Here is a 22293-nt window from a genome sequence, read left to right as displayed (position 1 = left end):
CTAAATGCCATGGAAACACCTTAGCTAGGCTGAAATCGAACCGAACTTGATTTCTCGTAATCGAGCTACACGACCTAGATTATGCGATTTTTGCCGAGCTACTTAGTGCATGTAAACCCTATCGAGCTATGTAGTCGAGCTACTTACTTCAGCACTGCCCCTTCCGGAAGTGACGAGTGACGAGACCACAAGCGGGAAACACAACAGCCTCGGTCGGCATGACAACGAATCATGACAACGGCATGAATCTTTTCTTTTTGTGGCATTGTTTGCACTGTTAAAATTTAGCTCACTTACTGTATCACCAAATACATCTGTACAGCTGTTGCATAGCTGTGAATTGTGTACATAAACAAGTCATTGTATTTGTGTGTGTGTGTGTGTATATATATATATATATATATATATATATATATATATATATATGTCCAACATCTGAAGAATGTCAATAAAAACAAAACAATTGAACTTTTTTGTGTGTTTATTAAGACATAAGTTAAATTGTAAGCAAAAAAAATATTTTTTGTAAGCAAAAAATGGACTTTAGAAAAATATACAATTGTGCAAAATAAGTTGTCTTACAAAACAGTGGTCTGCGCAGGACAGTTTGTAGCCATACAGTCTGTTAGAGCAAGCCTAACAGTTTGAGCACGGAACTTGTGAACCAGTGTTGCCAGATTGGGCGGTTTTAAGTGCATTTTGGCAGATTTGAACATTTTGGGCTGGAAAACGTCAGCAGTATCTAGCAGCACTGCTGATAATTTTGTTTATACTCTTGAATAGCTCTTCTTCATGACAACAACCGGAAGTGTACCAACACGATGGGGCGTGTAGCGCCACCTGTGGCTCGGGTGCACAATGTACCTCACACAATAGCTCGATTTCCTTGTGTGCATATAGGATTGGATTTCTCTGGCACCCCTGCTGGGACCCTTAGCTCGATTACCGACAGTAGCTCGATTTGGATGTGCATGTAAACGCAGTGACTGTCTGACGGATTACCTTAATTTCTGCGCTAACGTGGTCTCCCCCGCTAAAACTGTCCGGTGTTACCCTAATAACAAGCCATGGGTAACACAGGAAGTCAAAGCTGTCCTCAACAGGAAGAAGGCCGCCTTCAGGAGCAGGGATAGGGAGGCGATGAAAGCAGCACAGCAGGAGATAAAACGCTGCGTGAGGGAAGCTAAGGACAGCTACAGGAGGAAGGTGGAGCAGAAGCTGAAGGAGAACAGCATGAGGGAGTTCTGGGAAGGTGTGAAAACCATCACAGGCCACAATACAAAGACCAGAGTTGTTGAGGGGACAGTGGAGAGGGCGAATGAGTTGAATGACTTTTTCAATCAGTTCAACCAGCCCACGTCCCCCCCACCCTCTCCCTCACTGCAGCCATCTCTCCTTCTTCCCTCAACACACCTCCCCCCAGTCATCACAGCAGCCCCCTCCTCCCCCACCTCAACACAGACTCCTCCATGCATTACTGCAGACCAGGTCAGAGGTCAACTGAGGAAGCTTCACCCCAGGAAAGCAGCAGGCCCGGACAAGGTGTGTCCCTGACTACTGAAGACCTGCGCTGCTGAACTGGGTGAACCACTCCAACGCATCTTCAACCTCAGCCTGCAGCTGGGGAGAGTGCCCACCCTCTGGAAGACATCATGTATCGTTCCAGTTCCCAAAAAGAATCGGCCCAGCGAGCTGAACGACTTCCGACTGGTGGCACTCACTTCACATCTGATGAAGACGTTGGAGTGGCTCTTCCTCAGCCTCCTCAGACCCCAGGTACAGCATGCCCAGGACTGTCTGCAGTTTGCGTACCAGGCAGGTGTCGGTGTGGAAGACGCCATCCTCTACGTGCTACACCAAGCCCACTCGCATCTGGATAAGGGAAATGGCACAGTGAGGATCCTCTTCTTGGACTTCTCAAGTGCCTTCAACACCGTCCAGCCCCTATTGCTTCAGGACAAACTGAACAGGATGCGAGTGGACCCCTGCCTGGTCACCTGGATCTCCAGCTACCTCACTGACAGGCCGCGGTACGTCAGGCTGAAGGACATCACGTCTGACACTGTGATTAGCAGCACCAGAGCACGGTGCTGGCCCCTCTTCTCTTCACCCTGTACACCGCGGACTTCTGCTACAACTCGGAGCTGTGTCACATTCAGAAGTTTGCCGATGACACAGCCATCGTTGGGTGTAGCAGTGACGACAGAGAGGAGGAGTATCCTGGTGAGGGACTTTGCTGTGTGGTGCAACAGGAACCATCTGCAGCTCAACACCTCGAAGACCAAGGAGCTGGTCATTAACTTTGGGAGGTCCAGACCAAGGTCACGACCAGTTCTGATCGAGGGAGTCGAGGTGGAGGCTGTGGATTCCTACAAGTACCTCGGGCTGTGGCTGGACAGCAAGCTGGACTGGACTTGCAACACCAAACACTTATACAGGAAGGGACAGAGCAGGCTATACTTCCTTAGGAGGCTGCAGTCCTTTAACATCTGCAGGAAACTCCTGTGGATGTTCTATCAGTCTGTGGTCGCCAGTGTCCTGTTTTACACCGTGGTGTGCTGGGGGGGCAGCACATCCAAGAAGGACACATCCAGGCTGGACAAACTGATCAGGCGGGCCGGCTCTGTGGTCGGCATGAAGCTGGACTCTCTGGTGACGGTGGCAGAGAAGAGGTCAATGGACAAACTACTGAACATCATGGACGATGCCAGTCACCTTCTGCACACCGTCATCAGCAACCAGAGGAGCCTGTTCAGTGACAGAATGCTCCTTCCCAAGTGCAGGACGAACAGACTCAAAAACTCCTTTGTCCCTCACGCCATCAGACTGTACAACTCCTCTCTGGGGGGGAGGAGGGGTAACAGGAGGACAGAGGACGGGAAGGAGCAGTAGCCTAGCCTAACAATAAGCAATACCGGACAATGTGCAATATAAAATGCAATATCTCTCCTACTGCCCCCCCTTCTCCCCACCTTTTCCCCCCTCCTTACCCCCTTCCTCTCTTCCCCATATCTTATTCTTTTTATATTTGTATATGTAAATACTTAATTTATTTTAATTTATCTAGGAGTTTTTCTCTATTTCTTTTCTCTGTTTATCTGTAATGATGCTGCTGGAATCTTAATTTCCCTGAGGGAACCCGCCCAAAGGGATCAATAAAGTTTTATCTAATCTAATCTAATCTAATCTAATCTAATCTAATCTAATCTAATCTAATCTAATCTAATCTACTGCCATGTTATATGAGGTTGGGAAGCTCCCACGAGGTCAACACAACAACCTCAGGATTGTCCACTGGCTCAGGATTAAACCAGGGACCGTGATGATCCACATGAGCAACAGACCCCAAGGTAGTCTTTCTGTCACTGATGCCATGAGGCTCAGCAACCCTGGACCAACTTGCCTCTTAACATTCACAACGCTTTCCCCGACACTGTGTTTCTACAGCAGATGAGAAGCAACATGGGTTTGTTCAAAATTGCAGACGGTAACCCTTGGCAACCAATTACTTTTGGCGACTTTTTATGGAAGTGTATGTATATATAACAGTGAAATTATGTTCAAAGAGACCGAGTCGGTGAAAGAGCACATGAAAAAGAGAGGCAGAGCGTGACAGAGAGAGAAAAGAAAAGGTTGCACAGTCATTGAGCTTCAAGTATGAGTATGTTATTTCAAAGTAAATGTCCAATGCAACAGCTTAGAAACTTCCTGTTCAAATGTATGAAATGTACATGAAATATCGAAAGAAATAAAGATGTACACCGATAAGCCATAACATCACGACCACTGATAGGTGAAGTAAATAGCATTGATTCTGTCATTACAATGGCACCTGTCAAGGGGTGGGATATATTAGGCAGCAAGAGAACAGTCAGTTCTTGAATATGATGTATTGGAAGGAGGAAAAATGGGCAAGTGCAAGGATCTGAGTGACTTTGACAAGGGCCAAATTGTGATGGCTAGATGACTGGGTCTGAGCATCTCCAAAATGGCACACCTTGTGGGGTGTTCCTGGGATGCAGTGGTGAGTACCAACCAAAAGTGGTCCAAGGATCCAAAGGACAACCGGTGAACCGGCGACAGGGACATGGGTGTCCCAAGGCTCATTGATTTGCATGGGGCACGAATGCTAGCCCATATGGTCCAATCCCACAGAAGAACTACTGTAGCACAAACTGCTGAAAAAGTTCATGCTGACACCTTTCTGTTTTCGACATCTTCAAAATGACACATCTTGTGGGGTGTTCCTGGTATGCAGTGGTTAGTACCTACCAAAAGACACCTTTCTGTTTTAGCCAGCATTAACTTTTTCAGCAGTTTGTGCTACAGTATCTCTTCTGTGGGATTGGACCATATGGGCTAGCCTTCATGCCCCGTGCAAATCAGTGAGCCTTGGCCGCCCATGACCCTGTCACCGGTTCACTGGTTGTCCTTCCTTGGACCACTTTTTCAGGTACTAACCTCCGCATACCGGGAACACCCCACAAGGTGTGCCATTTTGGAGATGCTCAGACCCAGTCATCTGGCCATTACAATTTGGTCCTTGTCAAAGTTGCACAGATCCTTACATTTGCCCATTTTTACTGCTTCCAACACATCAACTTCAAAAGAACTGACTGTTCTCTTGCTGCCTCATATATCCTACCCCTTGACAGGTGCTACTGTCATGACAATCAATGTTATTCACTGCACCTGTCAGTGGTGGTTATGTTTTGGCTGATCGGTGTATATTATTTTGCCCCTAGAACGGCAAATACTGACTGGACGAGCTTGCGTACATTACCACACACTTACATTTGAGCGTGTTGAAGGCCAGCTCGTAGGCTTTGCGCTGCCACACCTCATCCTTGACCTTCAGCACCGTTCGCTTTGACCTCTTCCCATAGCCGATGAGCTGGTGAGCGGTGGCCTTGTCCTTTTGTGCATTTCGGAAAATGGTGGCAGCATCGAGAAAAACGTGGTCAGGAACGCTGCTTGGCTTCCATCCCAGAACGAGGGAAGGGTCGTGATCCAGGGCCGGAGGTGACGGAGGGGTCCAAGGAGCTAAAGGTGACAAGAGTTCTGTTCGAGATGAATGTTTGCGAGACAAAGGTTGGCGAGGAGCAGCCTGCTTCACCATTCTGGCGCCTTCGTTTTCTTCAAATCAGAATAAACATACCAAACATGCATGAATATAGGATTATCGACTTGCACGTAAACAAGGGACAAACTGGTGACGTCCTCTATGTTCAAGAGTGCAAGTAGAGTAGCACAAATGAATTTGATTACAAAATCCCAATTCATGCTAACAGCATCAGTGATAAACCGTACTTTCTACCAGGGCTGAACGATATGAACAAAATTTCATATCTCGATATTCATGCCAGATATCTCGATATCGATATGATACGATATGACTATGGGTTCAGTGAAAACCAAGCATTTTTCAGAAAAATAAAAACATCATAGTACAAAAAAATGTGGAAAATGCAGTTTTATTTTTAAGAACTCACTGCCAGTCATCAACATTAACATAAATTACGAACAAATAAATTACAAATCAAACATTTTACTGTAGCTCTGCTTTAACAGTAGGTCCATGGTTGTGGCGAAATGATCGATTTCACGGAGCTCGGATTCAACATTTATTTTACACTCATTATAGAGTTTCGGAATGGCCACTTGATTAAAATGTGTTCGGGATGGTATTTTATAACGCTTGTCCAGCGTCCGAACCAATTTTTTAAAGCCCTCTTTCGAGACTGTGTATACAGGTACCATGTCTTTTGCAATGTGGTATGTTATAGCGTCTGCAATTTCTTTATGTCTGGTGGACGTCGACTTGTACGGTGTAACGCTACTGAACGCATCAGCAATCAAACTTTGCTTTGGCTTATTTTGGGATGACTGAGAAGTCCCCGGTGTTTCTCTCATTGTCATACACTCTTCGTGCAGCACGCGATGGTGTTGTTTCAGGTGGTGAAACATGTTTGTTGTGCTACCTTGCTTCGTCACAATTTTTGCTAAGCATGACCTGCACAACACCTCACTCTGGTTAACATCGTCCTTTTTGAATCCAAAATACCTCCAAATAATGGAGGATGATTTATGTTTTGGCACCAAGTCAGATTCTGCACCGCCACCGGCCGCATTATCTTCCGCACTCATTTTCTTTCTTTCTTTCTTTTTAATTTCCCCGCTGTGTCTGTAGTGTGCGCGCGCGTCGGTCTCTGTCTCCCTCACTCCCGCCTTCATATGTTTGTCATTGGTTGGCTTCAGCTGTCGATCCACAGCAAGCATGAAATAAGGTTTGTGGTTGGCTGGCCTTAACGGTGCATTCAAGGGCAATCGTAAAAATGATGTTTGTTGTGACTGCCAGTGCTGTACATGCAGGGCGAGCACGGGGAGGGGAAATCTATGTCGTCTATATCGTTACTTTTTCGATATTAATATCTTGAATGTTCATATCGAGATATAGATACAATAACGATATATCGTTCAGCCCTACTTTCTACCTTGTGCAAATACAGATCACAGCTTACTTCCGCAAAATTTGTTGGAGGAAGTTATGTTTTAGCCTCCATTTTTTGTTTGTCTTTTCCCAACGTAACTCAAAAAATAGTGAACGGATTTTGATGAAATTTGGTGGAAAGGTGAGCCATGGGCCAAGCAGCAGTCGAGTAGATTTTGATGCAACTCCGGATATGTATGCGGATCCGGGATCCAGATTTGTATGCAGAGCCAGGATTTTTTTTTGCCAGTTCCCAATGCAACTCAAAAAGTAATGAACAGATTTGGATAAAATTTGGTGTCCAGCTTTAGTATTATCCAACGTTCAAATGATTTGATTTTGATATTGATAATACAGGATGTGACTTGGCGAAGGTATGCACTCTCATGAGTGCCCATCTAGTTTTTACTGGTTTGGAAAACTAAGGCTTGTGAATGACTTGTAAGGGATAATGTCCAAGTCATGACTGTGAAATAAATCCCAACAAGATGACAGTCTTGTATCACCCTGGACAGGTTTATTTCGCATTATTACATGGATCATTTGAATACTCGATTCTGATTGGTCAGTTGTGGCATTCACGGTTTGTTACTGTTATAACAAATAACAGTTGCTATGCTGCTGCTTACGAAAGAAATCAATAATTTGACACAATTTGTTGACTGAAAAATAATTTTATTGCTCCTGCAAAAAAAAAAGTTTTTAATGTGTCTAGAGCAACGTTAACTCACGGGAGTAGCTAGGATTTTTCGGGGGGGGGGGGGGGGGGGGGGGGGGGGGTCACACACTGACTGGCAGCCTGAGTACATACCCAGAGGTTTGTAAATGAAAAAATACACTGAATACATTTCAGAATAAAATAACGCGGTCTTTGCATCATTCTTTCATCTCATGTCGCAAGCTGTTGAGATGTCGGACAATGATTTGGCCAAATCAGTTTTATCCGGCAGTGTATGAATGGCAGCTCGACATCTTACCCTAGTCAACCGATGTAGATCTCTCTATTCTTGTTGTCTTACTGCTCATCGGCCAAAATGTTTCGAAGTAAAAGGCATCATGGATGACGAATGGCAAAGATGTCAACGATCTTGTCAATGTTGATTGCTCTACCATAGTGTATTCTTCCACGTTTTCTTAACGTTGTGTTCTAGAAACGGCACACTAAAACTTAGCTTCGAAGCCACAAAATGCAACTTTGATGAAAAAAATATATAATAAATTGCTTACTTCTTAGGGCGGCACGGTGGCGTAGTGGTTAGCACTGTCTCCGCACAGCAAGAAGGTCCTGGGTTTGAGCCCGGCGGCCGGCGAGGGCCTTTCTGTGTGGAGTTTGCATGCTCTCCCCGTGTTCGTGTGGGTTTGCTCCGGTTTCCCGCAAAGGCATGTAGGTTAGGCTAATTGGTGGCTCTAAATTGACCATGGGGTGAATGGTTGTCTATGTGTTAGCCCTGCGATGACCTGGTGACTTGTCCAGGGTGTATCTTGCCCATAGTCAGCTGGGATAGGCTCCAGCTTGCCTGCGACCCTGGAGGACAGGATAAGCGGCTACAGATAATGGATGGATGCTTACCTCTTTTCACGTTGAAAGAAGGAGGAAAGTTTTGCTTGTTTTGACATGGCGAATTATTAACACAAGAGGAATTCGCAACTAAAAAGACTGGCAGCTTGACAATGCTTTCTAGTGTGATCATGTTGCACTTGCGCAGAACTGGGTTTTCACGCCCAAAGGTGAAACGTTTTCAAGAATCTTCAAGCAAGTCCAGTTGCCCTTTTTCTACCACCCACAGTTTACTATGACCTGGATGATTGAGAATCTTCACAGACAAGTCCATACAAGGTTATAGAAACCCTTATGAGGCTGAGGTAACAATCTAGTTTAAAAAAAAAATGTTAGAAAAATTACAGTGGCTGCTTTTCTAATATTCTCATGCGGCTATTGAAAAAAATGTATGGTCTGACAAAGGGAGGGGTCACGGGGCCCTGTTCGGTGCTGTTCATAAATAACAGAATGCTGTAACTGACCAATCAGAATCTCATCTCATCTCATTATCTCTAGCCGCTTTATCCTGTACAGGGTCGCAGGCAAGCTGGAGCCTATCCCAGCTGACTACGGGCGAAAGGCGGGGTACACCCTGGACAAGTCGCCAGGTCATCACAGGGCTGACACATAGACACAGACAACCATTCACACTCACATTCACACCTACGGTCAATTTAGAGTCACCAGTTAACCTAACCTGCATGTCTTTGGACTGTGGGGGAAACCGGAGCACCCGGAGGAAACTCACGCGGACACGGGGAGAACATGCAAACTCCGCACAGAAAGGCCCTCGCCGGCCACGGGGCTCGAACCCGGACCTTCTTGCTGTGAGGTGACAGCACTAACCACTACACCACCGTGCCGCCCCAATCAGAATCTAGTATTCAAATGAGCTGTTGATAAGTTTAGAATAAAACCCACAAGGAGTGTGCTGTTATAGGAAAATAATCAACAACGGGCTAGTATGAAGAGGAGTTCAGTGAAGTTGATGGCTTTCCAATATCAGCACCTCCTGAACTGGTTTATTCCTTTTTGAACCAGTCACACCACATGGACATGTGTTCCAGTCCAATACTGGAGCTGAGAAATTCACCCAGGAGTGACTGAATTCAGATCCATGTCACACGAGTCAAGTGCACAATGTTTCCAGAGCTTCACACTTACCAAACTGGGAGAAGGGATCTTTCAGGCTGCTCTCCATGCAGATGGGACTGAGTTCACGAGCCAGTGTTAATGTTCACACGAGCTGAGTGCACTTCCACCCGCAGCGACTTCTCCAATCTTTCCCTGAGTCTCTGCCTCTCTCTTCCGTCTTCCACGCCATGGAAAGTTGGTGGTTGTGGGGTTTTTTTTCTTTTAATATCTCTCGCTGACTTTATCCGTGTGTATACATGTTTATTTGTTTATAAACAGCCCTGTGTGTGTGATGGTTCTGGCGGAATTCGCTGACAGTCAGCTCCTCACGCCAGGAGAGAAGAGCGGCGATGCGGCACGCTGAAACGGGACGCTCCAGTTACCATGGCAACTCTATGCAAATGAGGAACATGTGTGGACAAGATACAGTCGTGACGAGAAGGGGGCGGAGTTTGATGACCAGAGTAACTTTATGCAAATGAGAATGTCACGAAGGAAACGTCAGATTCCGGAAGTACATTTTGTGTGTTTATTTGACTTTCTTTTTTTTTTTTCTTTTTTAATGAATGAATTCGGATCATAACTTGTGAAAGAAAACGGGCTGTCAGAGACTTTCTGTCCTGATGAAAAGATAAACAGTACAAATACGTGTATGCTTTTGAAAAACATTTGTTTGTGTATCTTTTTACGACGTTCCTGCCAAAGACATATGACACAAATCAGTCTGAAATAACAACAAACAAACAAACAAACACATTTTAAAAAGTAATAATTTGATACCAAAGTCAGAAACAAGACGAAGATCAGCAAGTCCAATATTGTATGGACATGTGTTTTCAGAGAAACTTACTAAAAACTGAATAAAAATAAAAACTTATTTGTATTTTTTAAAGGATCTATCTATCTATCTATCTATCTATCTATCTATCTATCTATCTATCTGAAAATTTTTAAACATTTTACCAAAGAAATATGACACAAATCAGTCTCAGAAAAACAAACAAACAAACAAACAAACAAACATTTTTAAAAAGTAATAATTTTATATAATACCAGAAATAATACCAGAAAGTCCAATATTATATGTACATTTGTTTTCAGAAAAAACTTTCTGAACTTACTAAACTGAATAAAAATAAAAACTTTTTTTAAAAAATAAAAAGTCTCTCACTCTCTCTCTCTCTCTCTCTCTCTCTCTCTCTCTGGAAATTTTTTAAAATATTTTTGCCAAAGAAATATGACACAAATCAGTCTGAGATAACAACAAACAAACAAACAAACACATTTTAAAAAGTAATAATTTGATACCAAAGTCAGAAACAAGACAAAGATCAGCAAGTCCAATATTGTATGAACATGTGTTTTCAGAGAAACTTACTAAAAACTGAATTAAAGGATCTATCTATCTATCTATCTATCTATCTATCTATCTATCTATCTATCTGAAAATTTTTAAACATTTTACCAAAGAAATATGACACAAATCAGTCTCAGAAAAACAAACAAACAAACAAACAAACAAACAAACAAACCAACAAACATTTTAAAAAGTAATAATTTGATACCAAAGTAAGAAATAATACCAAAAAGTCCAATATTATATGTACATTTGTTTTCAGAAAAAACATCCTGAACTTACTAAACTTACTAAAAACTGAATAAAAATAAAACTTTTTAAATAAAAAATCTCTCTCTCTCTGGAAATTTTTAAAAATATTTTTGCCAAAGAAATATGACAAAAATCAGTCTCAGAAAAACAAACAAACAAACAAACAAACAAACAAACAAACAAACAAACAAACATTTTAAAAAGTAATAATTTGATACCAAAGTAAGAAATAATACTATCAGAGAAACTTACTAAATACTGAATAAAAACTGAATAAAAATAAAAACTTGTTTGTATTTTTTAAAAAGGGTCTCTCTCTCTCTCTCTCTCTCTCTCTCTCTCTCTCTCTCTATCTATCTATCTATCTGGAAATTTTTTAAACATTTTACCAAAGAAATATGACACAAATCAGTCTCAGAAAAACAAACAAACAAACAAACAAACAAACAAACAAACAAACAAACATTTTAAAAAGTAATAATTTGATACCAAAGTAAGAAATAATACTAATATCAGAAAGTCCAAAACTGTATGTATATTTGTTTTCAGAGAAACTTACTAAAAACTTATGAAAAACTGAATAAAAGTAAAAACTTTTGTATTTTTTAAAAAGGTCTCTCTCTCTCTCTCTCTCTCTCTCTCTCTGGAAATTCTTAAAACATTTTACCAAAGAAATATTGTATGACACAAACCAGTCTCAGAAAAACAAATAAACAAAAAAAACAAAATAAAAAAAATCATTAATAAATGTAATTAGTAATGAATGTATTCTTTAATTGATGTAATTAAGCAATTAAAGCTCACAAGTAATACTCAAGTCCGAAAATATATGTCCAATATTGCATGTACATTTGTGTTTTAGAGAAAACTCAGGCAAACAAACAAAGCCTTTTTTTAACAAAAAACGAATATAAAATCCAGAGATAAAATAAATAAGGAAGTAAACAAACAAACAAACACAGTAAAATAGATGGGAACTTGGGAAAGTCCATACCTCCGCCAGGTCACAAATTATCAACATCAAAATTAATTCACTTGAACCTCAGATAATACAAAAGCTGTCCATGAAATTTCATCCAAATCTGTTCACGACTTTTTGAGTTACGTTGGGAAAAGACAAAAAATCCTGTATCCTAATCCATATATGGATTTGCGTCAAAATCTAATCAATTGTTCCTTGGCCCATGGGTCACCTTTCCTCCAAATTTCATCCAAATACATTCACTCCTTTTAGAGTTATATTGGGAATGGGCAAACAAACAAACGAATGGAGGTGAAAACATCACCTCCTGCAACCAAGTTGGCAGACAAAATAAAAAAGTATGTTTGCAGACAAGCAATACTTTATTAATTGGTTCACAAGGTAAAATGCCAGACAATACATTAGCAATATTATATGTGCATTTGTTTTTCAGAGAAACCTCAAACAAAAGTGAAAATTCTGCATGAAATAGCAACAAAAACAAAATTGATCTCGTCACCAACATTAATAAGCACTCATATTCAACATGATACATGTTCCTTCTTTCACTTTTTAAAATTAAGCATAGACACACACACACACAAAAAAAAAAAACAACAACAACAACAACAATTTGATTTTAAAAGAACTCCTGCAGAGGTTCAATCCATTAAAATATTTGTATAACAACAGACTAAGCTGTTTACGTGCATCCCTTGTGAGCTTGGATGTAATTTGTATTTCCAAATCCACATAAGATTTAATTTTGGATTCACTGTTTTGACCAAGATTCTGTTTAATAGCAGCAATGCACTGAGTTGCAACTTTAATATTCCATCTATTAGTGGAAAAGAACCATTTATACCAGCACCTTGGTGGTTCAAACCCTTACTGATGTGTGTGTGTGTGTGTGTGTGTGTGTGTGTGTGTGTGGATAATCATACAAAAACTGTCTGTGTTATTTCATCTCAATAAAGGCATGTAGTTGCACACTTAATCCTCTGCCCCACCCAAGGAGTAAGGATCTATGATAAACTGGCATTGCCCTGCATGTGGGATTCAAACTCACAGCATTCTGATGACTGTTGTGGAAAATGAAGGTCCTGATGGTCATAATAACATAGACAAATTGAAATCAACCATCTCTGGTGAGAATAAAAAAAGTTCTACCGCTGGCAGACGTGTTCTAATAATAAGAGGAAAGGTGCGGCCTATCATAAACTAGTCCCTCTCTTTCTATCTCTCTCTCACTCAGTGCGTTTACATGCACATCCAAATCGAGCTACTGTCGGTAATCGAGCTAAGGGTCCCAGCAGGGGTGCCAGAGAAATCCAATCCTACATGCACACAAGGAAATCGAGCTATTGTGTGAGGTACATTGTGCACCCGAGCCACAGGTGGCGCTACACGCCCCATCGTGTTGGTACACTTCCGGTTGTCGTCATGAAGAAGAGCTATTCAAGAGTATAAACAAAGTTATCAGTTCCGTGTTCACAAGAAGAACGACGACGTTCGTTCTCCTTGTTCCTCCTGACCTCTTCTGCTGCTCGCTACTACTACTGTTGTCATGCCGACCGAGGCTGTTGTGTTTCCCGCTTGTGGTCTCGTCACTCGTCACTTCCGGAAGGGGCAGCGCTGAAGTAAGTAGCTTGACTACGTAGCTCGATAGGGTTTACATGCACTAAGTAGCTCGGCTACAATCACATAATCTAGGTCACGTAGCTTGATTACGAGAAATCCAGTTTGGTTCGATTTCAGCCAAGCTAAGGTGTTTCCATGGCATTTAGAACTTTGATTTCAGTCGAGCTATGGCAGAAATTCGATTTTCTCTATGTGCATGTAAACGCACTGACTGTCACTCTCATAAAGATGGTCAGCCGAGGTGCATCTCCTATCAGCGTGCTCCAGATGTGGCCCTGCCATCGTATAATGACAGGATTCATTGGCCATTTGGAAGTAAATTTGCTCTGATTGAGCAAAGGGCTTGTGTAATTGCAGTCGTAAGCATTTAGATAGAGTGTGTTGTGAGAGCCACTCAGTTCGAAAAAGCTTTTCATCCCGAGCTGCTGATTCAACACTCCGAATCACTTGAGAAGAAAGACTGTGGAGCTTCAAGCTACCATTCTACCACATGCTGCCAAACAGTTTACAACTTCTCTGATTGCATTCTCTAATCTCTAGTTTCTCTTAAACACACACACACACACACACTCATGCATGCCTGCAATGAAACGCTTTCCACATCGGGCTCACTGGTAAAAATCATCTTTATTTCACTTTTATTTGCTTGTTTTCAAAAACAAAAAAGATGTGATTTCATATCGAGCCAGAATGTATAAGGAATTCTTCAATAAGTAAAACACATTTATTTTAGAAATAAAACAGTTCTTCTTTGGTGAGTGATTTCCACACTCAACAGCCTCCTCCTTAATCTGTTCAGTGTGGATGCCATGGAGACAATCAGTATTAGAGGATGCTGCCCTCTAGTGGAGGCAAAAGAGTAATACAATATGATCCCACCATTTCTGAAGTATCAAACAAACAAACAAACAAACAAACAAACCGGTGTGCTGTTATGGGAAAATAATCAACATCGGGGTCCATTCTGGAATTGATGTGCATTCTGTTGCAGAACTCTCAACCGATCATGAGCACTTTTATGGAACTCTGCACATCCTATTCTGGAGCTCTCAGCCATTCATCTGTAATCTGGCATTTGAGCCAATTATCAGGTGGGTTCTGGTTTTTCAGGAACTCTCAGCGAAAACATGGGTTTTCTAGAGTTTGAAATTCGAGCCAATGATGTGTATTCTCTTCCAGAACTCTCAGCCAGTCATGCATACTGTATTTTAGTATTTCTAGATGTGACAGTTCCTGAAAGTTTAGCCAATTATCAACCACGTGCAGTTGTGGAAACCTGAACCAATCAAGTGCATTTTATTCTGGAACTCTCAGTCAATCATGAGCATTCTGGAGTTCTGTAACTCTTACATCATAATGTGTATTCTATCCTGGAACACTGAACCAGTCATGTGTATTCTCCTCTGGAACTCTCAGCCAATCACTGGGCATTCCGTTCTGAAACTGATCATACACATTCTATTCTGGAACCCTCAGCCAACCAGACACAAGCTGTTCTGGCAATCTCAGCCAATTCTTGTGCATTCTGGAGTTCTGGAACTCTCCAATAACAATGCGTATTCTATTGTGGAACACTGAACCAGTCATGTGTATTCTCCTCGAGAACTCTAAGCCAATGATTGGGCATTCCATTCTGGAACTCTCAGCCACTCTTGCACATTCTCATCTGGAACTCTCAGCCAATGATGGACATTCCATTCTGGAACTCTCAGCCAATCATGGACACACTGTCCTGGAACTCTTAGCCAATCCTGGACATTCTATTCTGAAACTCTCAGCCAATCCTGGACATTCTATCCTGGAACTCTCAGCCAATCATGGACACTCCATTCTGGAACTCTCAGCCAATCATGGACATTCGATTCTTGAACTCTCAGCCAATCAGACACATTCTATTCTGTAACTTTCAGCCAACCACACACAAACTGTTCTGGCAATCTCAGCCAATCCTTGTGCATTCGGGAGTTCTGGAACTCTTAGCCAATGTGTATTTGATTCTGGAACAGTGAACCAGTCATGTGTATTCTACTCTGGAACTTTCAGCCAATCAAGCGCATTCTATTCTGGATCACTCAGCCATCTGTGCACAAGCTACAGTATTCTGGAACTTTGAACCAATCATGCGCATTCTATCTTTGAACACTCTGCCAATCGTGCATTGTGGGGTTCTGGAACTCTGAGAAAATTAGGTGTATTCTATGTTGTATCATCAGTTATAAGAATAATCAATCATCAGCATTCTGTTTTTCAGACATCAGACACATTGGCGTGAGAGTTCTGGAACCAAATTGAAATCTCAGCCAGTCATCAGAATCCATTACTTTTAATCCCATCATAATTCAGATACATTACCAATCATGTACATTGTAGCATTCTGGAATGTGACATCCTTCTTTTCTGGAGTTCTCAGTCACAGTGTTTCTCACAGCACAATGGTTCATCATTAACAATCCACTATTTTCATTTCAAGACACAAATAATGACCACAGGAATGAAAGAGGAACATGAGAACACACACGCCACCCGGTTTCAGACTCACCAGCAGACACACCCCTTATAGTCGGGTATGTACAGGATATGTGCACGTGTACGTCCATTCAAGCAAGCGTTATTCTGGGTATATACCTTGATGGGGTCATGACGACTTGCAGATGATGAGGATGCTCATGAGGAAGACCATGGCAAAGAAGATCCACATGAAGAACCTGTCCATCACCTTGGCCACCTTCTTCCATTCAGCCACTTTCAGAGAAGTCAACTTCTGCTCCCGGAAGCAGTTGGCAATGTACTCGACGTTCTTGATGAGCTTCGGGTCTCCCCCAAAACCACCACTATGCGGCCCACAAAACATACAGGGGTCAAAAGTCACATTTGGGGGAAGTAGTTTTTCATCATCAGGACAGCACGGGAGACCTGAAGGGTTCCTGGTTGGTTTTGGGTTCTGCCTGGTTGGTTTCCTTTGAGGGTTCTGTGTCTGGCATTTGTCTGCATCTTTATTCTGCACTCGCGGTGAGGTGCAGCTCTCTCCAACTTCGTAGACAAAGAAGATCCTGCTCATGTAGCCAATTATGAGCACTTTGGCCCAGCGAGGAACCGGTTTGGCTTCAGCACCACAGAAGTGGATGTTCATGATGAAGATGGTGAGAGAGGTGGAGGCCGTGATCATGGTCATTGTTGCAATGTAGTATTTACCTGAGACAACAGTATGAATTAGTTCATTCATTCATTGAGTCACCGAATCACTTGATTTCAAATGAATCTCAGCCAGATACAGTGAGTGATTTCAAATGAATCTGCGTACGGAGGATCACTGGCTCACCAATGAGTGGCACGCTCTCGGAGGGTGGCATGCTCTCAGCCACCACCAGCTGGAAGACAGTGAGCGCCAACAGCACCGTGACACCCAGCGAAACCTTCTCACCCGAGTCCGCGGGCAAGAAGAAGCCAAGTGGCGCCAGGAAGGAGATGAGAAAGCAGGGCAGGAGCAGGTTGAAGATATAGAAGGAGGAGCGTCTGCGTAGCAGCAGTGTGTATGTGATGTCTGGGTACGGGTCCGAGCAGCAACCGTACATGATCACGTTCTTGGTGGCAGGCATGCCATCACACTCCCACTCCACATTCTCCACCAGATCTGAGAGGTCACCGCTCGCCATCGCCATGGTGATGTCCACCTGAGTCAACAATAACTTAAGTTATTGTTACAATTAAACAATATCGCATGCGTTAGAGTGACACTATACTGAATATCAGCACTGCTATGATTTGGCTCGAACCTATGGGGAAAGTGCCAGAGCTAATCACCACCGTTGCCAATATAACCACAGGACTCCAAATGCAGTATTGCTTTTATCCAAAAGTTCATTGAACAATAAATTAAAAATGAGTAACTGACAGTACGGACAAAACATGGCCAAATATTTTGTTTTCTGTTGAAATATGTCCTGAAGAAACCGCACTCATCTTATAGCACATCAGATAGCTGGCTCACGAACTCACATTGATTTGTACATTGCCATTAAAGGTGCTTCCCATGAAATTGCCATCCCTTCTTCCTTTTCATCTTCTTCTGATGTACTGTACTTTTAGACTTTCAAGTTCTATTCCTGAAAAGCATTGTTTGCGATATCTGCTGATGACGTTGCAAACACTACTGTCTTCTTCTATTTACATCTTTTTTCCCACTTCTTTGTGGGGTTGATGTAGATAGGATGCACTGATAGGGTTAAGGTCCTTGCCCAAGGGCCCAACAGTGGCAGCTTGGTGGTAACCCTCCAATCAGTAACCCAGAGCCTTAATCCATCGCTCCACCACTACCCCCCGCTCACACTACTGTATGAACTCGGAAGTGTAATTTTATGAGTGAACACAGACAAGTGGAGAAATACAAACAGTCAAACCTTCCAGTGCAGTTATCGGAAATATAGGCATTCTTGGAAGGCCACTCGACTGATCGAATTAGTGGACTAGAACTAACCGTTGTACTGTCGTAGTCAAGACCACCGAAACCAAAACCAAGTCATGACCAAGACCAGAGTGTATCAAGACCAAGACAAGACCAAGACTTTGAAGGGATGAGACCAAGTCCAGACCAGTGGGTGTCAAGAGGTAGGGGAGGGGTGATGGCCATTAACAAGAACGAAAATTTCAAATTAGCAATGAGTCACGTGATTGGATGCATTTGAAGCAGGAATTTTGACATCCAATCACAATAATGACATTAAGAAATGAACCAGACAGTGCACAGGCACTTGAGTGATATCCCCCTGCAGTTGTGGTCTTGACCGGTCTTGAAATAAAATCCAGTCCTCTGTGTTCGATACTGAGACAAAACCCGGTAAAAATGCGCTCAATTCTGAGATGAGACCTTCAAAAAGTCTTGAGACCGGTCTCAAGTCCTCCAACACTAAACTGCTGTATAATTATCAATAATTTGAACGGTCCTGCTCATTAAATTGAATATCATCTACATATTAAGTGTGAATGATTACGTCAAACTTACTCACTTGACCATGAGTTTTCTGATCAAAGAAAAGTGGTACAACTGTGTGTGTGTGTGCATTTGTGTACCTGATTGCCATTATAAGTCCAAGAGCCAAAGGTGAGATTACACTGCTGGCTGTCGAAAGGGAAGTAGGACACATCTACCACACATGAGCTTTTAGTGATGGCTGGAGCATCCCATGTGATCTCACCAGTGTACCGGAGCACAACGTTAGTGTCTACTGGGCCAGGTAAATCTTCATCAGCTCTACACACACACACACACACACACACACATATTTTGAATGTAAAATTTTGAATGGAAAAAGTAGTTGTATAGGCTCTGGTTGAAATTAAGGATTCTCTGAGGTGACTGGCAGAGTACAGACGGGCACAGCCCTGAAAAAAATAGCACGATGCCAGTCACTGAAGAGAATCCATAATTCCTGGTGCTTCATCAAAAAATTCCAAACTAAAAAAGTGTTAAAATTGAATCTCAGCATAAACTCACTGGAGGCAGCCATGTTTGTTGTTTACGTCGGTACGACCTTCGACCTGCATATGCCAATGTACCATACTTTTGCAGTTTCACCTTTAATTAATTAATTACAATGCTATTGCCTGCTTCACCAGGCATGATCATGACACGTAGACCCACACACAGAAATTTTCACGGAGTCGGTTGCATAGCTTGAAATTGTGACATCAGTTCATGGGATATCCAGGATATACCATGACTGACTCACACCATATCCGTTCTTTTTTTATTTACAGTATGACGTCACGAGATACGTTGCTGAATCAGTGGTGGAATTGTTTTGTCACGTGAGTCATCCTTGGCCAATCCCTGCATGGGAATTTTTTGATGAGGGATATGAGGGATGTAATACTCTTAGTATAAAAGACATTTCTCTTCTACAACACTTGGTCTGGTTTGTGATTTCTGAATATGTGTTTTAATGTACATTTTGTCCAGCACGAGGTCTGATCTGCCAGTGTGTGTACATGTTTGTGTTTACTTGTTGTAAAGCACGACGTCGGGTCTCCACACCAGGCTGCTGGGGATGCGGATGACCTCGAGGCCATCGTACTCATCTTTATCCCACTTCAGATAGGCATCATACCATGTCTGCCTTATCCACAGGTACGCTATAAGAACTTGGTTACGCTCATCCTAAACACACACACACACACAATCAATACTGTGCTTCAATGAGTTGATCTTGTAACAGTGAGATTAGCAGGCTCATGAAACACCTGGCTAGACAGAGTCAGAGATCAAGATTAACACTGACGTAATGGCTGACTGTGGTTCTCACACACTGTGGACAACGAGACGCACACTTGCTTAGGATCAGGTTATTTGAAGGTGTGATTGTTAGACTATATCCAAACTCTTTCAAGCGGTATCCTAAATGCTCATGTGTTCAAGTGAAGAGTGTCACAATTCATTCTCACAAGTAATAGTTATCGAAAACTAGCTATCATCTGATTCTAATGTCTTCAATAATTCAGATTTCAGCACATTATATAAAGATGTGTTTTCTTTCCATTCGCAGCACAGCAAAGAACTGTGTGTGTGTCGGTATGGAGTGTTTGTTTAATTTGTTTCGAATATTCCTTCTACCTTGTTTCTGGGACTATGTCTTCGAGACCATTCGGTCAAGACCACTTGGTGTGAAGAAGCATGTGATGGGGACTGTCACGAGACGTGAGCCGTGCTACCTGAATTAGGTCATAGGGATGAGGTCATGGAGGCCACATCACAGAGACTACATTGTGAGGACCAGGTCATCCAGGAGCACATCATGGGACTGCATTGTGGAGACTATCTTGGGAGGTATAGCATAGAGAACGTGACACAACTGGTTTGTGAGGAGGAAGACAATCCAAACGTTGTGTCAAAAGGACTGTGTGGTGAGAACCTTGCATTTCGGGACTGGGTCATGAAGACCAGGCCATGGGGGTTGTGTCGAATGGGGATTGCTTCAGAAAGGTTTCACGAAAGGAAGTGGATCAGAAGAGTCGTTGTGTTTGGTGGGTCATGGGCAGACGTGTAATTGGGACCACTTTACGGGGGGCATTGTCATAAAGGCCAGGGTTTTGGTGGACTGCGCCATGAAGGCTAGAACCTTGCATTTTGGGACTGGGTCATGAGGACCAGGTCATGGGGGTTGTGTCGAATGGGGATTGCTTCAGAAAGGTTTCATGAACGGAAGTGGATCAGAAGAGTTGTAGTGAGGACTGGGCCATGGGCAGACATGTAACTGGGATCACTTTACGGGGGGCATTGTCATAAAGACCGGGGTTTTGGTGGACTGCGCCATGAAGGCTTGATCTTCAGGGCTGGGCTGTAGAAACCACATGGTTTAGACAATGTCATGGGGTTGCATCATGGGGGCTCATTCATGGAGACCACATCATCAGGATCATATGACAGAAGCTGCATCATGGGAACCAGACTGTGGGAATCAAATTACAGGGACGGTGTCATAGGGGTCAGGGAAAGGAAACTAGATAACAGAAGAAGTTTCAAAACAGGTATGTCAGGACTATCTCAGAGACAGCATCATATGACCATGTTGTGAGAACCAGGTCAGAGTTCGAAACCTTTAGTGGGGACCTAACAAGGGTGCCCATGATCATTTCACAGATAGTACGCTTTCGGATCTGTTGTTACTCAGAACATCTGGTCCCCAATAATACAGTAGCGCAAAAATTTGGATGTACTCACCATGTCTTTAATCTGAGACAATGTGACCTGGAGTGTGACATTGAGCGTTTTATCTGTGTCTTCTACTGGCCGCAGAGCATTTGAATAATTCTCCATAAGGTCATTGAGTAGTTGATGTGCAAAGTGACCTTGGGCTGCATGAGCCACTGGACGAACACACACACACACAAAAAAAAAAACCCCACACATACAAACACACAAGATTACACACATGATCATCATCTTAATTCCTCAGTCAGGGTTGTCCAACAAAATTGCATAAGTATTCACCCTCCTTTGAACTTTGCGTAACAACCCAGAATTGAAATGGTCACAACCGGGATGATGTCATGAACCTCCATAATATTGAACTGTGAAGAAAAACTCAATATAGATTGCAAAATGAGTTACAAAAAAAACCTGTAAAAATTGTGACTGCGCAAGTATTCACCCCTATTGACATGAAACTGAACATCGGTGTCTCAATGATCTTGTCGGAGCAAAAATATAGCCGTCTCACAATAAACACAAGAAGGCGGAGAGAAGAAAACACAACACACTTACCCTCCAAGAACAGCGTTCCAAAGCACACAGCTGCAACCGTGAAGCTCATGATCCAGCTCATGGAAGCATATGAGCACACACTTCAAGTCGGGGAATGAAACAGTGCACCAGGTGGTTTCGTTTTACTCTGTTGTGATGTCATGACTGTGTCCCAAATTACTCCAGAACATACAGGTGCTATGTCTAGTCCACATGTTCGGTCTGTTCTGGCACAACACATGCACATGAAGTAGGTAGCCTAATACAGGATCATTCCAGACATGGCCCACAACTGAGAATGGATTAAGATCTTTCCGAACACAGTGGACGATATCGGGACAGGAGTTCACGCCTAATTGGACATATTGGTGCATTGCACTGCAGTTCTAATTCTCTACTGTATCTACATATTGCATGACACATCCTGTATATGCTGGAATATTTTTAATAGCTTATTTCACACACTTCAGCCAGACATCACAAATGACTCACTGCTCAATATTTACAGTATACGGTACACACTTGTGATTCAGCTCAATTATTACTATTTCAAAACAGCTCCTACATAGTGCACTTCTCTGGCAAGTCAGAGAAGGTTTGGGTTGCAGCCCAGTGTTTTGACTGTCAGTAAGAAGCCTCACCAGACACTTGTGCTTCGATGCAAGAGGATATCACATCACAC

General features: G+C 42.7%; 2 protein-coding genes across 4 annotated transcripts in view; both read right to left on the bottom strand.

The window, feature by feature from the left end:
- The window catches only part of LOC132868380 (putative methyltransferase NSUN7), an 87944-nt gene extending 78497 nt beyond the window's left edge, over window positions 1–9447 (bottom strand). The window contains exons 1-2 of one of the 3 annotated variants that reach the window (XM_060901218.1): window positions 9195–9447; window positions 4795–5136 (exon numbers count right to left, since the gene is read on the bottom strand). In XM_060901218.1, coding sequence (XP_060757201.1) covers window positions 4795–5136; window positions 9195–9231 — 379 coding nt within the window. In that variant the 5' untranslated portion in view covers window positions 9232–9447. Of the gene's footprint in view, window positions 1–4794; window positions 5137–7717; window positions 7819–9194 lie in introns of those variants that run through there. The other 2 variants (XM_060901219.1, XM_060901220.1) reach the window with 2 other exon arrangements.
- A 6304-nt stretch (window positions 9448–15751) lies between these two features.
- On the bottom strand, window positions 15752–22035 carry LOC132869173 (neuronal acetylcholine receptor subunit alpha-9-II). Its single transcript, XM_060902506.1, has 5 exons — window positions 21090–22035; window positions 19375–19529; window positions 18443–18623; window positions 16695–17046; window positions 15752–16567 (listed from the first exon to the last, which is right to left on the bottom strand). Exons 1-5 carry the CDS (start codon window positions 21309–21311, stop codon window positions 16011–16013), a joined length of 1467 nt encoding a protein of 488 aa, XP_060758489.1. The 5' UTR covers window positions 21312–22035; the 3' UTR covers window positions 15752–16010.
- Between the last annotated feature and the right edge of the window lie 258 nt (window positions 22036–22293).

Source organism: Neoarius graeffei, chromosome 20 (assembly GCF_027579695.1).
Source record: "Neoarius graeffei isolate fNeoGra1 chromosome 20, fNeoGra1.pri, whole genome shotgun sequence".
In the NCBI taxonomy this organism is placed as follows: domain Eukaryota; kingdom Metazoa; phylum Chordata; class Actinopteri; order Siluriformes; family Ariidae; genus Neoarius; species Neoarius graeffei.
This window is presented reverse-complemented; position numbering and strand designations above follow the sequence as displayed.

Bases quoted from the DNA above. Each gene is read 5' to 3' on its own strand.
- LOC132869173 (XM_060902506.1), bottom strand. From the start codon at position 21,311: ATGATGATCATGTGTGTAATCTTGTGTGTTTGTATGTGTGGGGTTTTT. The intron at 18,624-19,374 runs GTAAACACAAAC...GTGTGTGTGTAG, and splicing joins GACGTCGTGCTTTACAACAA to AGCTGATGAAGATTTACCTG. The intron at 17,047-18,442 runs GTACACAAATGC...TTGTTGACTCAG, and splicing joins GGACTTATAATGGCAATCAG to GTGGACATCACCATGGCGAT.